At 41.7% G+C, this 21684-nt stretch overlaps 1 protein-coding gene across 7 annotated transcripts in view; it reads right to left on the reverse strand.

Moving 5' to 3' along the window:
* Positions 1-21684, reverse strand: part of focad (focadhesin) — a 227909-nt gene that overhangs the window by 9052 nt on the left and 197173 nt on the right. For all 7 annotated transcript variants that reach the window (XM_073072700.1, XM_073072683.1, XM_073072676.1 and 4 more), the window contains 3 exons: positions 21016-21131; positions 18788-19048; positions 6569-6658 (listed from right to left, as the gene is read on the reverse strand). In XM_073072700.1, coding sequence (XP_072928801.1) covers positions 6569-6658; positions 18788-19048; positions 21016-21131 — 467 coding nt within the window. The remainder of the gene's footprint in view (positions 1-6568; positions 6659-18787; positions 19049-21015; positions 21132-21684) is intronic.

Here is a 21684-nt window from a genome sequence, read left to right on the forward strand (position 1 = left end):
TCAAGGTTCAGTGCTGGGGTGTCATAAAGTAAAACATGACATAGGAGCTCAGGAAATATTGGGGCAGGTGACCAGTTACACAGAAAAACAGTGTTATAAATTTCATGAAGTCCACTGCAAGACAGATCAAAGAGCTCGTGTGACTTTGCTAATAAAATGTGAACGGTTTCCAAAAGCAGCTAATACCATATGATGTGTTCAAAATTACCCTCACTCTCCAAATTCCTTCTCAGACCAACTGGAAATTAGTGAACAAATCAATTTTGTTCCCATATTTATATGATACCAGCAAAAAGTTTGCAAACACAAGAAAGCCTACAATGCTGGAAATCCAAAGCAACACACACCAGATGCTAGAAGAACTCATTAGGTCAGGCAGCATCTATGGAGAAGAGTAAACAGTTGACTTTTTGGAGAAGAAGCTTCCTCAGGATTGTGAAAGAGGAGAGAATGCCAGAAGAAAAAGGTGGGGGGAGGAGAAAGAGGCGAGCTGGAAAGTGATAGGTGAAGCCAGGGTGTGGGAAAGGCCAAGGACTGGAGAAGAAAGAATCTGATATGCAAACTGACGGTACTGTATTTAAGTGTGCGTAGCAATTGGAATAAGGTGGATGAACTCGTGGCGCAATTGAAATTAGTCAGTATAATGTCGTGGCTGAAAGAAGAACATAGTTGGGAGCTTAACATCAAACACATACTTTGTATTGAAATGACAGGCAGGAAGGCATAGGCTGTGGTGTGGCTCTGTTGGTAAGAGATGGAATTACATCTTTAGAAAGAGGTGACACAGGGTCAGAGAATGTTGAATCGTTGTGGGTGGTGTTAGGAAACTGCAAAGGTAAAAAGCACATTATGGGAATCATATATAGGCCTCCAAATAGTAGTTAAGGTTGAGATTGCAAAGAGTGCAACAAAGGGCATGTAATCAGGGTAATGTCACAAATTGTAATGGGGGACTTCAATATGCAAGGGGATTGGGAAAATCAGGCTGTTGTCAAATCGCAAGAGAGGAAATTTGCTGAATGCCTACGAGATGGCTTTTCAGAGCAGCTTGTGTTTGAGCCTACTCAGGGAAAGGCTATCTTAGACTGGGTGTTGTGTAATAACCCAGATCTTATTAGGCAGCTTAACGTAAAGGTATTCTTAGCAGGCAGTAATCATAATATGATTGAATTCATACTGCAATTTGAGAGGGAGAAGCATAAGTCACATGTATCAGTATTGCAATAGAATACAGGCAGTCCCTGGGTCACGTATGAGTTTCGTTCCTGAGTCCGTCTTTAAGTCGGATTTGTACGTAAGTCGGAACAAGTACATCCGGTATTATTTAGCGTCAGTTAGTCAAACGTTTGTCTTAGTATATAGTATATGTTTTACCTTTCTATGCATATAAAACACTTAAGAAACATATGTATTCCAATAATTAAATCACTGCATTGCTTAGTAATTATTGTAGCTTTCATCGGGGCAGGGCCTTTCACATGCTCCATTATTCTCAATTTATCTGTTATCTTTTAAAATTGTTCCGATCGTTGACCGACTGTAGCCTAACGCTTTTCCAATGACTGATGGCGTTTCACCTCTTTCCAAATGCTTTATTATTTCCACTTTATTTTCAATCGCGATCACTTCCCGTCAATGGAACAGAAACACTATGGGCAGCGGGTCCCAAGCTGCACTGGCTTCTGCGGTCCGCTGGGTCCTAAGGACCACCACACTGAATTACCCGGGTCCAAAACTCTACCGCACTGAGACAGGTTAAATGGGACAAGTGGGGGCTGTGCTGGGTTTGGGCATTTGATCCTCCATAATATTCCGCGTGGGAATTTAAACTGGAGGTGGCAGTGGTTTTTTTACGAGATCGAGTTGCGAGCTCGACATCAACCCAGCACGGGAGTCACTGGATTGACATCAACCCGGCACAGGAGCGGTCTGTCACTAAATCGAACTCGGGAACCTCCGTTCTCCAGCCCAGTGCTGATCTCATTGCACCACCAGCCAACCGGAACCAGTTGTGGGGGGGGGGGGCGGGGGGGGGGGGAGAAATCAGGGTGAATCTTACTAAGAAACATTTAAGCCAAATACAAAGTTAAACACTCAACACAGTGTCAATGGCAACAACTTAAAATGGTGGACGGCGTCGCGATCTGACTTAAAATGGCAGACGGCGTTCTCCTTCCTCGGTTCGTAAGTATGAGTTGTCTGTAAGTCGGACGTTCGTAACTCGGGGACTACCTGTAAAGGAAATTACTGAGGCATGAGAGAGGAGCTTGCTCAGGTGGATTGGAGGAGGATACTGGCGGGGATGACGGCAGAGCAGAGATAGCTGAATATTTCACAATAGTTTACTAGGGAATAGTTCACAAGGTGTAGGATAGATAAGTCCCACAGAAGTAGTAGTCTCAAATGACAGTGGTAGGCACCATGGCAGAATACGGAAAGGCAAAAGAAAGGAAATGATAGGCCAGTTAGCCTAACCTCAACGGTTAGGAAAGTGTTAGAGTCTATTATTAAGGATGATGTTTCAGGATACTTGGAGACTAAATAAAATAAGTCAAAGTCAGCATGGTTTCTGTGAAGGAAGATTTTGCCTGACAAATCTGTTACAGTTCTCCGAGGAAGTAACAAGCAAGGTGGACAAAGGAGAGGCAGTGGATGTAATTTTCTTGGATTTTCAGAAGGCTTTGATAAGGTGCCACACATGAGGCTGCTTAACAAGATAAAATACCATGACATAACAAGAAAGATACTGGCATGGATAGAGGAATGGCTAACAGGCAGGAGGCAGCGAATGTGAATAAAGGGGGCCTTTTCTGGTTGTCTGCCAGTGACTAGTGGTATTCCTCGGGGTCAGTATTGGGACTGGTGCTTTTCACAATATTTGTCAGTGATTTAGATAATGGAATTGGTAGCTTTGTGGCAAAGTTTGCGGATGATGCAGCAGAACTTAGACAAATTGGAAGAATGGACAAAAAAGTGGCAGATGGAATACGGTGTTGGGAAATGTATAATGCATTTTGGTAAAATGAACAATAGTGCAGACTATTATCTAAATGGGAAGAAGGCTCAAACATCAGAGGTACAGAGGAACTTAGGAGTCATCGTGCCAGACTCACAGAAGGTTAATTTACAGGTTGAGTTTGTGGTAATGAAAGCGAATGGAATGTTGGCATTTATCAAGGGGAATAGAATATAAAAGCAAGGAGATCATGCTAAGCCTTTATAAGACACTAATCAGGCTGTGTTTGGAGTACTGCCAACAGTTTTGGGCCTCATATTTCAGAAAGAATGGCTGTCATTGGACAGAGTCCAGGGGAGGTTCACGAGGCTGATTCTGGGAATGAAAGGGGTTAAGATATGAGGAGCATATGGCAGTTTTGGGCCTGTACTCACTGGAATTTAGAAGGAGGCAGGGGTATCTCATTGAAATCTACCAAATGTTGAAAGACTTAATAAGGTGGATGTGGAGAGGATGTTTCCTGTTGTGGGGGTATCCAGAACTAGAGGGCACAACCTCAAAACTGAGAGGCGACCTTTTAGATCAGAGGTAAGGAGGAATTTTTTTTTAGCCAGAGGGCGGTGAATCTGTGGAATGGTCTGCCACAGACTTCGGTGGAGGCCAAGTCCATGGGTATATTTAAAGCAAAAGGTGATAGTTTCCTGATTGGTTGGGGCATCAAAGAATATGACGAGAAAGTAGGTCTATGAGGTTGAGTGGGATCCAGGATCAGCCATGATGGAATGGTGGAGCTGACTCGATGGGCTGAATGGCCTAATTCTGCTCCTATGACTTATGGTCTGATAGGAGAGGTAAGTGGACAATAGGAAAAAAGAAAGGAGGAGGGGACCCAGGAGAAGTAATAGGTAGGTGAGAAGTTAAAAGGTCAGAGTGGGGAATAGGTGGGAGGGGTAGTTTGCTCACTGGAAGGATTGCAAAGATTTTTCTGGCAGCATGTTGATGAGTATTGAAAGACTCTAGCCAATACTTACATTTAGACAGATCTGTTGGATGACGCAAAAAAATTAGACATGAAGATAGAAATAATTATTTTTCTAGTCTGTATTGTTGGAGTCAGCAGCATATAGTATGGAAGGAATGTGTTGAAAGAAATGACCTTGAGTCACAAGTAGCAAGCTCGGGATATAAGGGATGTATAAATTAGAAGTACAACATATGGAAGTTTCTTTGGTTTTACCTGCTTCTGCAAGCAACTCTTTCAGACTTCACGTACATGTAAGCCAGATTTGGTTTACACTTGTTCCTTTTTCAGCAATCTTTTTCTGAGCAACTACTTTTTTTTTGTTCTTCTTTACAACACCAATTTGAGTTCTACTGATTCATATCCAATGTTGAGATTGCTTCTCAAGTTACAAAAATGTGGCTGTGATTTCAGTGTTTACAGCTGAACGTGGTTGAGGCTTTCTTGTTTACAGATTTGCTGAATAGAGTGAATAGACAAATTGCATCGAATACTGCAGAGCAAGTACAATAACCTAGCTTTGAAAGTCTGAAAACAGCTTTTAGCACTGCTGAAAACTTTGGGTGTGATCCAGAAAGGAATCAGAGCACAGAACTTTGTAACACATACAAAATACTGGAGGAACCCAACAGGCCAGGTAGCATCTATGGAAAAGAGTACAGTCAATGCTTCAGTCTGAGAGTTCTGATGCAGGGTCTCAGCCCGAAATGTGAACTGCACTCCTTACCATAGATGCTCCCTGGCCTGTTGAGTTCCTCCAGCATTTTGTATGGGTGTGGTGTTTAATCATGGTAACATCCTCAATGCATTTTCCGATGTAGCCAGTCACCAATCTCACAATGTTGACATGATTTTCTCTTGTTTATGACATAACTTAATGATTTCAATGGGACAGCAGGAAAGAGGAAACTAGATTCTACATGGAGTCAGAATAAGCATCAGGATGCAAGATGGTGTGAATACTGGGCCATAAAAATAGGAAGTTTAAGAAACACAAGACAGAAATTATTGTGGTTCCAGAAATGTATCAAATATAATGTATAATTGTACTAACTGTAGTAACTCAAAGTTATTGGCCTGAGTTAAGTTTGATATTAACAATTGATGTTTCGAGTTTCATTGAGGTGACAATTATAGAATAGGATGTGAGATGACATGTCTACAAAGTTGATCGATTGTAATGGTCAGAACCTGAAGAGGATAATTTAAAGACACCAAAATCAGGTCAATGTTAAGAATTCTGTAATTTGGGGTGACCAAGAGGTTAGATTTATAACTATACATATAACCTGGTAAATATTAGTCAACTGCATAACTTTGTTAAGTAACACTGTAATTTTTTTACACTTAAATAATTGATCATTTATAAAGTTTTGTTAGGTAACTTTAAAAAAACAGAAAACAATGTAATCCACATAAACATTACACAAAGAATTAAGCACACCACGTAATACAACTTTTGGCAGATTATCATGAGCTAAGTGTTGCCTGCTTTCAATAAGGAAAGTTTTGTTTGTATCATCTTTGTTATAGGCCTTATGTTATAGGCAGCATCAAACTCTACAGGTACTTCAGTTACCAAGAGAGAAAAAAAAAAAGTCAAGAAATATAGCAGGCAAGTCAATTTCATAATCTCTTCATTCTGGTCTGGAAAAACTTTATAAAAGTACAGTCGGCCCTCCTTATCCACGGATTCCATATGCACGGATTCAACCAACCGCGGATCGGGAAAACCTGGAAGTTCACTCTCCAGCACTCATTGTTTGAGCATGTATAGACTATTTTTTCTTGTCATTATTCCCTAAACAATACAGTATAACAACTATTTATATAGCATTTACATTGTATTAGGTATTATAAGTAATCTAGAAATGACTTAGATGTACAGGCAGTCCACGGGTTATGAAGGAGTTCTGTTCCTGAGTCCGTCTTTAAGTCGGATTTGAAGTCGGAACAGGTACATCCGGTATTATTTAGCGTCAGTTAGTCAAACGTTTGTCTTAGTATATAGTACATATTTACCTTTCTATGCATATAAAACACTTAAGAAACATACGTATTTCAATAATTAAACCACTGCGTTGCTTAGTAATAATTGTAGCTTTCATCGGGGCAGGGCCTTTCACATGCTCCATTACAATTGTTCCGATCGTTGACCGACTGTAGCCTAATGTTTTTCCAATGACCGATGGCATTTCACCTCTTTCCGATCGCTTTATTACTTACACCTTATTTTCAATCGTGATCATGATTATTTTTAATGAACAGAAACACTGCGGATTCAGAGCTGCGCCGCCAGGTCTTAATGTCCACCGCACGGAGACAAGTTAAATAAAGTCCGGGGTTCTGCTGGGTCCTAAAGACCACTGTATTGATACGTTAAATAAAGGGACTTGAACATCCGCGAATTTTGGTATCCACGGGGGGGGGTCCTGGAACCAATCCCCCGCGGATGAAGAGGGCTGACTGTACTACGTTTTGGCACCGGTCCACATTTAGCAGATAATTCAGACCTTGTCTAACAGAATAATGAAAAATGGGCAAGTTGTTCACTAGCTCTTAGATTATATCTTCTGTACATTCCAAATTACCTTAGTTGCCTGGGTCACTCTGTCTATCTCAGTGTCACCAAACTCAGAAAGGCATTTGGAAATTCCAACATAAAAATTAAGTTCATTGACCTAAGAACAAGAAAGATGAATATAATTAACTGATGAATTACTAAGTGGGAATATAGTAATGCTTCTTAACTACAAACTGATATCATTACATTTTTGATTTTCCATCAATGTAACTATATATACAACTGTATATAATGTACTTAATATTTCAATAATATTTAAGCAACATTGTAAATATATTGACAAAACATTTTTTATTTGTTTAATTCATTACAGGTTACGTGTAATAATACATAAATGGCATGTCATCACACCACCACATCATACGTACATGTGTTGCTAAAAGTAAAACTAAGAATGTATATGAATTATATCCCGGCTCATTGTTTTTATTTCGATTCAATTTTATGTTTTGAAGTTAGAAAACATAACAGGGGCGATGAGTAAGTTAGAAATGAACCCAAGACTACCTACCTACCTGTTGATGAGCAATGGGACATTTGAGTTTTTAAAAAAATGCAGCCTTTTTTTCCTTATCAAGAGGAGAAAGAACCTTAAGTTTTTGTAAAAAAGGCAGAAAACAGTCAGAAAACAGTTCATGAACAGTGAGTATTGGGTGATAATAATCATAAATAAAAAAACAGAAGTGGCTGGTTAAAATTGAAAGATTGACATATCAATTGCACAAAAGATAACTGGATTTTGTATACTGCGTGAATTAAGCAGTATTTTAAAGCAAATGGAATTGCGGATGAGAAGTGAGTGCCAATTTTGCTAAGTGCATTGGATTTAAAGGCATACAGTTTATTTAGGAGCTTAATTGTTCCAAGCAAAACAAGTGAATTGAGCTTTGCTGATATAATGAAAATAATGTAGGATCATTTAGAACCAAAACCATTACTGATTGCAGAATGCTTTAGGTTTTATAAGCTGAATCAAAAAGAAAGGGAGTCCATTTCAGTGTATGTGGCTGAATTGAAGAGATTAAGCATTGTTAGTTTAGTCGTGAGCTTAATGAGATTGTTCAGTTTGTGGAATCTAGAAGAAAGCATTCAAAAATGGCTAACTGAAGGACAACTTACGTTTAAAAGAGCGGTTGAAATACTGCAGCTATTTCAATAGAAACAGCAGACAAGAAAGCAATTGAGTTACAGTCAGGAATGAAAGTAAGCGTGAACAAAATTGCAACACCGAAGCAGAAACCTGCCTGGCCAAACAAGTTGTGTTACAGTTGTGGTAGGACCTCATGCACCAGAACAATGCAGATTTAATGGCAAAACTTGCAGAAAATGCAATAAAGTAGGACACAGACAAACAGCATATCAGGCAGACAAAAATAAACTGTACATAGAAGAGCTAAAGATTAAAAAGTCAAGTTGCAGTATCAGAAAAAGCAATAATCTGAATGCTGTTGATGAAAAATCTGATAATGATGTGAGTGACAAAGGACAGCTAGTGATTTACTGTACAATGTAAAAACTAACAATGGATAAGCAACACACACAAAATGCTGCAAGAACTCAGGCCAGGCAGGATCTACGGAAAAGAGTAAACAGTTGACGTTTTGGGGCAAGACCCTACATCAGAACGAAAGGGGGAGGGGAGGAAGTAGTACAAGGTGGTAAGTGACAGGTGAAACTGGGAGAGGGGGAGGGGTGAAATGAAGAGCTGGGAAGTTGATTGGTGAAAGAGATATAGGCTTGTGGCGGAGGAGAGGATAGAAGACCATGGAAGGGAAAAAGGAAAGGAGGAGCACCAGAAGGTGGTGATGGGCAAGTAAGGAGGTAAGGTGCGAGAGGCAGAAATGGGGAATTGTAAGGGTGGGGGGAGGGAGAGAGGGAGAGAGAGAGAGAGAGACAATTACTTAAAGTTCAAAAAATCAATGCTCATGCCATCGGGTTAGAGGCTACCTAGACAGAATATTAGGTGTCCCTCCAACCTGAGTTTGGCTGCATCACAGCAGTAGAGGAGGCCATGGACTGACATGTCGGAATGGAAATGGGAAGTAAAATTGAATTGGGTGGCTTCTGGGAGATCTCATTTTGTCGGGTGGATGGAGCGTAGGTGCTCAGCGAAGCAGTCTCCCAATCTACGTTGGGTCTCACCGATATATAGGCCACACTAGGAGCAATGGATACAGTAGATAACCCCAACAGACTCTCAGGTGAAGTGTCGCCTCACCTGGAAGGATTTTTTGGGATCCTGAATGGTAATGAAGGAAGTGGTGTGTGAACATGTGTGGCACTGCACATGTTCTGCTTGCAAGGATAAGTGCCGGAAGGGAGATCTGTGGGGAGGAACAAGTGGACAAAGGAGCAATCCCTGCAGAAAGTGGGAAGTGGGGGGGGGGGGGTAGGTGTGCTTGGTGATGGGATCCCATTGGAGTTGGCAGAAGTTATGTTGAATTATATGCTGGGCGCAGAGGCTACTGGGGTGGTTGGTGAGGACAAAAGGAACCCTATCTCTGGTGTAGCAAGAAGAAAGGGTGAGGATAGACTTGTGCAAAATGGAAGATATGCAGGTGAAGGCAGCTTTGATGGTTGAGGAAGGGAAGCCCCCCTTGCGTTGATGAAGGAGGACATCTCATTAGCTCTGGGATGAAAAGCTTCATCCTGAGAACAGATGCAACTGTAGCAGAGGAACGGAGAGAAGGAGATAGCGTTTTTACAACTGACAGAGTGGAAAGAGGAATAGTGCAGGTAGCTGTGATAATCAGTGTGTTTATAAAAGATAGAGAGAAACAGATCGAGGAAGGGGAGGGAGGTGTTGGAAATGGACCATGAAAATTTGAGGCCAGGGTGGAAGTTGGAGGCAAAGTTCATGAAGTTGTTGAGCTCAGTATGTGTGCAGGAAGCAGCACCAATGCAGTTGCTGATGTAGCGTAGGAAGTGTTGGGGAGTGGTACTGGTATAGGCTTCAAACATGGACTGTTCCATGTAGCTGACAAGTAGTTAGGCCTAGCTGGGACTATGGCTATTCCATTAGTTTGAGGGAAGTGGGAGGAGCCGAAGAAGAAATTATTGAGAGTGAGGACCAGTTCCGTCATTTTTGAAGGGGCGCTTCAAGGGAGTGGCACTTGTTCCAATGGCAAGAATATATACCAGGAGGGACATCAGTGGGGACAGACAATTGGACAAGGGCGTCATGTATGAAGTTGGGGGTGGGGGGTGGGAGGTTTTTGTAGGGCAGGTGTGGCAGTTGTTTTTTTTGTGGGGAGAGCAAGTTTGTTCGGGTTATCTACTGTATCTGGTGCTCCCGGTGTGACCTCCTGTATATCGGTGAAACCCGATGTAGATTGGGAGACTGTTCTGCCGAGCACCTACGCTCCACCAGAAAAAGCAGGATCTCCCGGTGACCACCCGTTTCAATTTTACTTCCCATTCCCATTCCAACATGCCAATCCATAGCCTCCTCCCACCCCTGTTCACCATTCCCCATTCCTGTTTCCCTCTCTCACCTTATCTCCTTACCTGCGCTTCACCTCCCTCTGGTGCTCCTCTTCCTTCGTTCACTTTCTTCCATGGTCTTCTATCTACTCCTAGCAGATTCCCCCTCCTCCAGCCTTTTATTTCTTTCACCGATCAACATTCCAGTGTTCATTTCACCCCTCCCCCTCTCCCGGTTTCACCTATCCCCTACCATCTAGCACTTCTGCCTCCTCTCCCCCAACCTTCTTACTCTGACTCCTCATTTTTCCTTCCAGGCCTTGTGATGAAGGTTCTCAGCCTGAAGCGTCCACTGTTTACTCTTTTCCATAGACGCCGCCTGGCCTGCTGAGTTCCTCCAGCATTTTGTGTGTTGCTTTGGATTTCCAGCATCTGCCATTTTCTTGTGTTTGCAATAGACAAGCAATATGGCTTACACCAGAACTGAACAGCAAATTAGTAAAAAAAAAAGAATTGGATATTGGCTTGGCTGTCTCTTTCACTCCACAAAATGAGTTGGAATTGCACTTCAAATATACTGAACTGATGCATGCAGATATCCAACTAAGAACTTATACTCGAAAAAAGATAACTCCTGCGGGAATGACATTCGTGACAGTGAAATACAACCAATATGCCACATTGGGCTTGTATGTGATGAAAACAGGAGGGCTAGCATTGTGGGGGCATGATTGGCATACACAACTACAACCTGATTGCAGATCCATCTACCATTTGCATGCCACACCCCCTGTAAAAGAGTCAACTGAAAGCAACTAAAGAAAGGTGCCACAGCAAAGTTCAGAGATGGTATTGGAAAACTCAAACCTATCTGAAGTAAAATTGTGTTAAATGATATTGTCTCACCCAAGTTTTACAAAGCCCGTCCAATTCCTTATACCATCCATGATAAAGTAGCCAGAGAGCTAGATCGCAAGAAGGATGAAGGAATTCTTTCCAAGTTTGAATGGCACCCATGGGCAACACCAGAGGTCCCAATAGCCAAAAAGAATGGGTCTGTCAGGATCTGTGGTGATTTTAAGGTCACCATCAACCCAGTACTGAAAGTAGATCAATACCCTCTGCCCAGGATAGGGGATATCTTTGCAAACCTTTCTGGAGGGAAACACTCCAGCAAAGTAGACTTCGCTGAGGCCTACCTACAGACAGAGATGGAAGAAGAGTCCAAAGTGTCTCTCACCATAAACACTCACTAAGAGCTATAATAGGTTTATTTTTGGAGTAGCAACTGCACCCACAGTCTGGCAGAAAGCTATGGGCCCATTGTTACAAGGCTGTCCAGGCATTCTGCGTTATCTGATGATATCACTGCCACCAGTAAGGATGACAAGGAACACCTCCAAAATCTCAAGACAGTGTTAAAAAGATTATAAGGCTATGGGCTTAGAGCAACAAGTGTGGATTCTTTAAACTAAGTATCACTCACTCTGGTCATACCATCGACGCACAAGATTTACACAAGTGGGCTGAGAAAATTCAAGCAATGGTAGAAGCAGTGCGAGCTGGCATTTGAAAAGGTAAAGGAAATGGTGAAGTCAGTCACTGTACTCACACATTATGAACCACATCATCAAGTGAAACCTGCTATGCACTGTTCAAGATGTCAACATGTCCAGAAGAAAGGTGCATAGAGCTGTCAGAACCACTTCCAGCAGTCCCAGAGTTCACTGTTACAACCACCACAGAGGAGGCCCCAGAACCAGAGATTGTTTCACAGCCACAAGTCTCAACTGCCAAGCAGAGTGACCCCCAAATCAAGAAAGATTTTATCCCACAAGAGTAAGAAATCCTTCAGAGCGATTAAATCTTTATAGGCCTGAATGGGACAACTTAATATTTACTTTGCTGTGGATGCTAATATAGTAGATGTATAATGTAGTATATTGTTTATATAGTTGAGATGCATTCTCTATTGAGTTGGAGTTAACAGTTAAGCAGGGAGGCATGTTGTGTATTTATCAGTAAATTTTGACTAATATTGTAAATATACTATTTGATTAAACATTCTTTGTTTGATTAAGTAATTAATTTTATTGAATTACAGGTTATATACAGGTTCGTGAATGCATTCGTGTCTCGCTAGAAGATAAATGAAGAACGTATACGAGTTATCTCCAGGCTCATTGTTTCCATTTCAATTTTATGTTTTGGAGTTATAAAACAAAAAAAATTATGTAAATTTTCATTAAATGAGAGGAGCTAGCTTGAAGTAGAAGTTAAACTCGAAATGAAGAAACTAGTTATTAGCAGTGGTAACATTAGTTATCCAGGCAGTTTCTTTATTACACACAATTCATTTTCAGGAATGTAATAGTTATTGGCAATTATGACACTTACTGTCCACTCCTAATTACCCTAAAAGTTTGTGGTAAGTCACTATCTTGAATTGTTACATTCTTTCTGATCAGAATCAGAATCAGAATCAGAATCAGACTTTAATCGCCAAGTACCTATGCACATACAAGGAATTTACTTCCGGCAGATGTTGTCTCTCTGCTCATAACAATAATAATGATAAATATAAATGAAAATATAGATTATACATACAGGTAGTGCAATTCAAGTAATAGTTAGCCGACAGTTAACCGGCAGTTAACTGTTCAGCAAAGTGACTGCAGTAGGGAAAAAACTTCTCCAGTACCTATTAGTCTTAGTCTGGAGGGATCTGAAGCGCCTAACAGATGAAGGCACTCTCAAGATATTGTCACTTGAGGTTCCAGAAGTTGGACTGTGAAGGATTATATCTTTAACTTATAATGGCAGGGAATCTGCGTGTAGTGATATTTCCTCACACGTACTAACCTTGACTGTCTTGGTGCTGAAGGTTATGGATTTGGAAGGAGCTGTTGGAATGGAACACGTGGGCAGCTGTAGATGGCACACAGAGTAACCATGTTACATTTGTGGTGGTGGGAATGAATATTTAGGGTGGTGGTAGGGGACGAATGCCGATCAAGCAGTGCTACTTGCCCTGGATGTTATCAAGCAACACACACGAAATGCTGGTGGAACACAGCAGGCTAGGCAGCATCTATAGGGAGAAGCACTGTCAACGTTTTGGGCCGAGACCCTTCGTCAGGACTAACTGAAAGGAAAGATAGTAAGAGATATGAAAGTAGGAGGGGAGGAGGGACATTAACGGAAGTTAGAGAAGTCAATGTTCATGCCATCAGGTTGGAGGCTACCCAGCTGGTATACAAGGTGTTGTTCCTCCAACCTGAAGAACACCTTATATACCGGCTGGGTAGCAGCCACACTCAGGTTGGAGGAACAACACCTTATATACCAGCTGGGTAGCCTCCAACCTGATGGCATGAACACTGACTTCTCTAACTTCCGTTAATGCCCCTCCTCCCTTTCTTACCCCATCCCTGATATATTTAGTTTCCCCCCCCTTTTTTTCCTCACTCTCTGCCTGTTCTCCATCTCCCTCTGGTGCTCCCCTCCCTCTTTCTTTCTCCTGAGGCCTCCCGTCCCATGATCCTTTCCCTTCTCCAGCTTTGTATCCCTTTGGCCAATCACCTTTCCAGCTTTCAGCTTCACCCCACCCCCTCCTGTCTTCTCCTATCATTTTACATTTCCTCCTCCCCCTCCTATTTTCAAATCTCTTACTATCTTTCCTTTCAGTTAGTCCTGACGAAGGGTCTCGGCCCGAAACATCGACAGTGCTTCTCCCTATAGATGCTGCTTGGCCTGCTGTGTTCCACCAGCATTTTGTGTGTGTTGCTTGAATTTCCAGCACCTGCAGATTTCCTCCTGGATGTTATCATTTTGAGTGCCATTGGAGGAAACAAACAAAATGCACCAAGGAACCAGAACAAAAAACAGTATCTGGTCATGTCAACAATTGGGCTTTTGATTAAATTCCTTTGAGTAGCACACATAAACATTACGACAATTGAAAAGATTTTTAAGAGCAAGTTATATAAATGATGAAAGAGATCCACGGCAGTGTGTTAGAACTGTAGAATGTTGTGTAATTGTACTTCGCTTTTTAAAAAATAACTCTGTGATTTTTGAAGAACAATGTTATTTGTGGCTACATTATTATTAAATAAACATGTTATTAAACAACACCATGTTTGGCCATTTAGCAAACACCCCATCCATACCACGTGGTGAAGGAGCCAAACAATACTTCCATTCATAGGAAGGGAAAAAAAATCAGACTTTGGGACTCTTCCTACTGCCTGGTTATGTAGCAGGTGAAGGTGGGTTGTGAGGAGTGCAGTAGGCAGAGCCTAGCTATCCAGACTATCTCCAAGAGCACCTGAGTACACGTGTTTTGACTTTTTCATCTCATACCCGATCATCAGTACGAAACGCAAGAAAAATCAACAAGTTGGATTAAAAACAACAGGTAAGCATTTAATTAAACATCACTTAACTTAAAGTTGAAGTGATTTGTTAGCAAGATAAAAACAATCTAAGAAGTTGATTAAATGCATAATAAACAAAATTAACCAGGGGCAGCATTACAACTAGTTTCCCTCAACAGTAGCTTGTGAGAATAAGGAGTAAACTTTGGATCATTGGCTGAACTAAGCACTGGTTAGGAAATTTCATGTGAGGTCAAAACAGAGGTAGCTGGCACTTAAATTAGCCTGTGACTATTGTCCTCCTCAATTAAAAAGCCAGGACAGTACACATATTACATATATGTGTTCACAATGTAAATTTTGGTGGCGACAGAGTAGTCAGGGGTATTGGAACAACTCAAGTAAAAGTGTTCAAAGGAAGAGATTATTGAAGCTGTAGAACAGAGAGTTGGTAAGAGTAAAATATATTTAAGAAAATAGGAAATTAATATCTCCAAATGGAAGAACAAGAACAGAGGGAAAAAATTAAAGTTATAAGTTACTGCACCTGAATTTCCAAAACATTCGTTTAAAATTTGGATACAGATAGATAGAAACACTAGGGTTAACCTTAATGCTACTATAAAGATACAACTATATAATGTCCAAACCTGGGAATGAAATGAGAAAGATTTAAGGCTGTTGCCAACAACTGAAAACAGAAAGGTTGACATTTAATTGCCAAATTGCATGAAGTCCCAGTCTACAAAAAGGACGGGTTGCACTTGAATCCCAAGGGGACCAATATCTTGGCGGGGGGTTTGCTAAGGCTGGGGAGAGTTCAAACTAGAATTGTTAGGGGGAGGGGTAGGACCTGACTGAAGAGACTGGGGAAGAGGAGGTTAGCTCACAAATAGAGAAAGCTTGTAGACAGCGCGAGAGGGAGGATAGGCAGATGATAGAGAAAGGATGTGCTCAGACCGAAGGTTTGAGATGTGTCTATTTTAATGCAAGGAGTGTTGTAAACAAAGCAGATAAGCTTAGAGCGTACACACACGAGGAAATCTGCAGATTCTGGAAATTCAAGCAACACACCAAAATGCTGGTGGAACGCAGCAGGTCAGGCAGCATCTATAGGGAGAAGCGCTGTCAACGTTTCGGGCCAAGACCTTTCGTCAGGACTAACTGAAAGGAAAGATAGTAAGAGATTTGAAAATAGGAGGGAGAGGGGAAAATTCGAAATGACAGGAGAAGACCAGAGGGGGTGGGGTGAAGCTGATCTTAGAGCGCAGATCAGTACTTGGAGATATGATGTGGTGGCCATACAGAGACTTAGATGGCTCAAGGACAAGATTGGTTACTTCAAGAGCCGGGTTTTAGATGTTTCAGGAAGGACAGGGAGGGAGGCAAAAGAGGTGGGGGTGTGGCACCGTTGATCAGAGATAGTGTCACCGCTGCAGAAAAGGTGGACCCCATGGAGGGATTGTCTGTGGGTGGAGGTTAGGAACAGGAAGGGGTCAATAACTTTACTGGGTGTTTTTTTTATAGGCCGCCCAATACTAACAGGGATATTGAGGAGCAGATAGGGAAACAGATCCTGGAAAGGTGTAATAACAAGAGTTGTTGTGATGGGAGATTTTAATTTCCCAAATATTAATTGGCATCTCCCTAGAGCAAGGGGTTTAGATGGGATAGAGTTTGTTAGGTGTGTTCAGGAAGGTTTCTTGACGCAGTATGTAGATAAGCCTACAAGAGGAGAGGCTGTACTTGATTTGGTATTGGGAAATGAACCTGGTCAGGTGTCCGATCTCTCAGTGAAAGAGCATTTTGGAGATAGTGATCATAATTCTATCTCCTTTACAATGGCATTGGAGAGAGATAGGAACAGACAAGTTAGAAAAACATTTAATTGGAGTAAGGGGAATTATGAGGCTATCAGGCAGGAAATTGGAGGCTTAAATTGGAAACAGATGTTCTCAGAAAAATACGGAAGAAATGTGGCTAATATTCAGGGGATATTTGTGTAGAGTTCTGTATAGGTACTTTCCAATGAGATAGGGAAGTTATGGTAGGGTACAGGAACCGTGATGTACAAAGGCTGTAATAAATCTAGTCAAGAAGAAAAGAAAAGCTTACAAAAGGTTCAGAGAGCTAGGTAATGTTAGAGATCTAGAAGATTATAAGGCTACCAGGAAGGAGCTTAAGAAAGAAATTAGTAGAGCCAGAAGTGGTCATGAGAAGGCCCTGGCGGGCAGAATTAAGGAAAAACCCAAGGCACTCTACAAGTACGTGAAGAGCAAGAGGATAAGACATGAAGGAATAGGACCTATCAAGTGGGACAGTGGGAAAGTGTGTAGGGAACCGGAGGCAATAGCAGAGGTACTTAATGAATACTTTACCTCAGTATTCACTATGGAAAAGGATCTTAGTGATTGTCGTGATGACTTGCAGCAGACTGAAAAGCTTGAACATGTAGATATTAAGAAAGAGGATGTGCTGGAGCTTTTGGAAAGCATCAAGTTGGATAAGTCGCCAGGACCAGACGAAATGTACCCCAGGCTACTGTGGGAGGCGAGAGAGGAGATTGCTGAGCCTCTGGCGATGATCTTTGCATCATCAATGACGACGAGAGAGGTTCCGGAGGATTGAAGGGTTGCGGATGTTGTTTCTTTATTCAACAAAGGGAGTAGAGATAGCCCAGGAAATTATAGACCAGTGAGTCTTACCTCAGTGCTTTGTAAGTTGATGGAGAAGATCCTGAGAGGCAGGATTTATGAACATTTGGAGAGGTATAGTATGATTAGGAGTAGTCAGCATGGCTTTGTCAAGGGCAGGTCGTGCCTTACCAGCCTGAATGAATTTTTTTGAGGATGTGACTAAACACATTGATGAAGGAAGAGCAGGAGATGTAGTGTATATGGATTTCAGTAAGGCATTTGATAAGGTACCCCATGCAAGGCTTATTGAGAAAGTAAGGAGGCATGGGATCCAAGGGGACATTGCTTTGTGGATATAGAACTGGCTTGCCCACAGAAGGCAAAGAGTGGTTGTAGACGGGTCATATTCTGCATGGAGGTTGGTCACCAGCGCAGTGCCTCAGGGATCTGTTCTGGGACCCTTACTCTTCATGATTTTTATAAATGACCTGGATGAGGAAGTGGAGGAATGGGTTAGTAAGTTTGCTGATGACACAAAAGTTGGAGGTGTTGTGGATAGTGTAGAGGACTGTCAGAGGTTACAGCGGGACATTGATAGGATGCAGAACTGGGCTGAGAAGTGGCAGATGGAGCTCAACCCAGATAATTGTGTGGTGGTTCATTTTGGTAGGTCAAATATGATGACAGAATATAGTATTAATGGTAAGACTCTTGGCAGTGTGGAGGATCAGAGGGATCTTGGGGTCCGAGTCCACAGGACGCTCAAAGCAGCTGCGCAGGTTGACTCTGCAGTTAAGGAGGCGCAACGTGTATTGGCCTTCATCAATCGTGGAATTGAATTTTGGAGCTGAGAGGTAATGTTGCAGCTCTATAGGACCCTGGTCAGACCCCACTTGGGAATACTGTGCTCAGTTCTGGTCACCTCACTACAGGAAGGATGTGGAAGCCATAGAAAGGGTGCAGAGGAGATTTACAAGGATGTTGCCTGGATTGGGGAGCATGCCTTATGAGAATAAGTTGAGTGAACTTGGCTTTTTCTCCTTGGAGTGAAGGAGGATGAGAGGTGACCTGATAGAGGTGTACAAGATGATGAGAGGCACTGATCGTGTGGATAGTCTGAGGCTTTTTCCCAGGGCTGAAATGGTTGCCATGAGAGGACACAGGTTTAAGGTGCTGGGGAGTAGGTACAGAGATGTCAGGGGTAAGTTTTTTTTACGCAGAGAGTGGTGAGTGTGTGCAATGGGCTGCCATCAATGGTGGTGGAGGCAGATACGATAGGGTCTTTTAAGAGGTTTTTATGTAAGTACATGGAGCTTAGTAAAATAGAAGGCTATAGTAATTTCGAAGGTAGGGACATGTTCGGCACAACTTTGTGGGCCAAGGGGCCTGTATTGTGCTGTAGATTTTCTATGTTTCAATGCATATGTTCACAAACAAGGAAACCTGGGATTTACTAACAAGTTCACAGAGTATGGTATCAGAGTGTAATCATGCAGCAGTATACCCAGGAGACCTCTCTGAATGGGGATTAAAGGATATCAGATTAAGAGGCAACAGGAAGGAAGTTCCTTTTGCATAATTGCCACTTTGGAATAATATGTTAATTATTTACTATCTAGATGTTGTTATTTCAATTCCTTTTTACTGCATCTTTACTATGATCCTCCTAAGTTTCAACTCTCCTTACCTTGCTCCCAATTGGTATACTCTCTAGCATCTTTCTAAGATGCACCCAGAATGAACTGCATGGCTAAAATTAAATCTATTACTGTTAAAGAAAAACTGTACCTGGATTTCACTGGGCAGCATCTCAAATATCTTCTCAACACTTCTGCATAATATGCCCCAGGTGTGCTGTATTTGGTTGGGCACCTTCATGGCTTCATTTATCCCTTGCAGAACTGCAGTGCAAAGTTCTGGGCTTCTCTGCCTGTTTTCTGTTGTAAAGTATTGGACTGCCAGGACTTCAACAAATGTCTGAAGTTTATCCTCTGGCACATGTTTCATCCAAGAAGCAAGAGATGTAAAGAGGTATTTTCTCATTCCCAGCTACAGAAAGAGGAAAGAGCACACATTTTAAAAAATGTACTTAAATACTGTTGTTAAAATAATACTTGTATTGCTTATATTGTAATTCTCTTTTGGAATTCCTCACAGGGATAGTAGAGATATACAGTACTTTGTAGCACAAAATATATTTGATTCCACTTGTAATCTGTATATTGTATATAATTATTAGCCTCCTGATGAGTTTAGTGCCACCCAGTCTGTAGGTTTGCTCTGATTATTTAATGTATTATTGGTAAGGCCAGTTAAAAGGGTGTGAACATTGTGGCTCAGCAGTTTCTGCTCCCGTAGAGTTTCTCTCTACATTCCAAATAAATACTTCCTTATTTATTTTTTGTATATTTTCCAACATAATTTCAGAACTTCAATAATGTCAGAGTACTACGGAGAGGGAATAAGCACTCTGGGAATTACATGTGAAACCATCCATGCATCCAGCTGAAATTGGCAACAACACCACAGAAATGTGAGGGCATGATTTACGACCACAGACAGGGTGCAGACAAACCAAGGCCCTTAAAATGGACCTGGAGGGTTCTTTTTGCTTGAACTACAGAGTGACAAACATACGTGGACCTGAAGTCCACACCATACAGCAAAATCTACACATTTTTCTACACTTCAAATACTTTAAAAAAAAAATTAAGTTGACTCTTTTCTTATGACATCAAGGTTTAATTGCTGGTGGGTTCACAGAATGGTCCAAAGAATGAACAGGATTGGTAGTAAAGATCACGTCCACTCAGGTTTCAAGAAGAAACTGTGAAAGCCCTGATCTGATGGCACCAGGCTCCAATCAAAAGGGCTTGAGATAGTGGCCCAGACTTAAATTTTTTTTTTTAAAGAAGTTTGTAGGGACGCTTTTGAGGACAGAGAGGGAAATTGGAGGTCAAGTTAGGTTTTAGGGACAGTGATTTGGGGAAGTTAGAGTTAAGGACAAGGATGTGGAGGAGTTAGAGATTAGGCCTCTGTTTCTTGCTCTAAGTCCAGAAACATAGACTGGTGACAAAGGACATCTGTAGTCCAGGCATCTGCTCCACATTCAAAGTCCAGCCACGTGGACGGGTGACAACAGGTATCCACCATCCAGGCCTCTGATCCGCACCTGAAGTCGCTCTGTGCTCAAAGGCCACGAGGACCTGTCACTTGGTATGCCTGGGGCTCACAGTCCCATCATCAGCTAGTCCAGGGGCGACACTGAAGAACAAAGGGCAACCAGAAGTCTGAAAAACAAAGCCTAAAGACCCGAGCCTGCAGACTGGAGTCATCTGGAGTTGGATGACTGTCCGTGTGTGTGGGATGGAGGAAAGGGGCTTGTTTTGGTGCTTATGGTGTTCTGTGTTGCTCTGCCGAGCATTGTGGGCATGCTATGTTGTACTGCAATGTGAGGTGACACTTGTTAGCTGCCCCCCGGCACACCCCTAGGTTATAAACACCAATGACGCATTTCATTCTATGTTTCGGAGTACACATGATAAATAAATCTGAATTTGGAGTCTTCTTTTGCTCCTTACGCTTTGTTTGATATGCAACACAGATGTACAGGCATGATAAGCAAGAAATTATGTGCTTTCATGGCTAATTGTGTCCAAGCTGGGGGGAAAAGCATGTGGCGGCGTGACAGTCTGAAGGTTCTGGTGCTTCTGTACCCATCCAAGTACTTTGTTAAAATGTGATTAGGATTTTAGCCTCCATCATCTTTACAGCCAGTGTGTTCCAGGCTGAATTCCACTTTGGGTCAAAAAGGTTTTCCTCAACTTCCCTCTCATACAACCAATTAATGCAAACCCATGCCCTGTCTTTTCCTTGATAATTGTGCAATATATACTTCCAACATCTTTATGACCAATGTTTTCTTCACTTATACTTTAAGGGTAAATAAATCAACATAAATAAAGTTGCAGATTTATTAGAGGAAAATAAAGAGATTAGTAATAATTTATACCCACATTAAGGCCATACACTAATGGCGGTGCTATCCATGTTTCTAAAAACATTGCAGCACTTTGGGATGTCTGAGCCTGGGTCACGGCAATTTCAATGCAATATTGCTGGACATCTTCACCTGCAGTCAGGGAGAAAAAGTTGTATAAAGCTGGAGGACTCCAATATGACCACTATGTGGCACTGTTGGCTGTAAGATCAACGTGGAAAATAAAGCATCCAATTCCAATTTCCAAATTTTCTTCCTCACATAATTTCAGATGCCAATTACTCATTCTTTTTTGCCAACTTAACAGTGCAACAAGCATAAGACATACATTATAAAATACATGGGAACTACCTTACAGAAACCTTGTGGTACAGAACTGTGGCATTTGAAATGACATAACCTAATCATAGACAAGGAGGGGTATGTTGTGGAATTACAGAGTAATTTTATGCTATACTGCAACTACAAAGAAGGGCAGCTTCTGCTCACTCCTATGCCCATTACAAGAGATTCTGCTTTTTACAACAGGGTCACCATCTGAACATGTGTTACAAAACACAATACATTGGGAAGTTCCACTACCCCAAATTGCTCGTCTGGCAAGCATTGTATCAAAGCCAACAGACAGATACAGAAGCTAACCTTGGATGACCTCAGACTGCTGGACATCTTATTGCTTCAGATT

This window comes from Hemitrygon akajei, chromosome 2 (assembly GCF_048418815.1).
Source record: "Hemitrygon akajei chromosome 2, sHemAka1.3, whole genome shotgun sequence".
Taxonomy (NCBI): Eukaryota; Metazoa; Chordata; class Chondrichthyes; order Myliobatiformes; family Dasyatidae; genus Hemitrygon; species Hemitrygon akajei.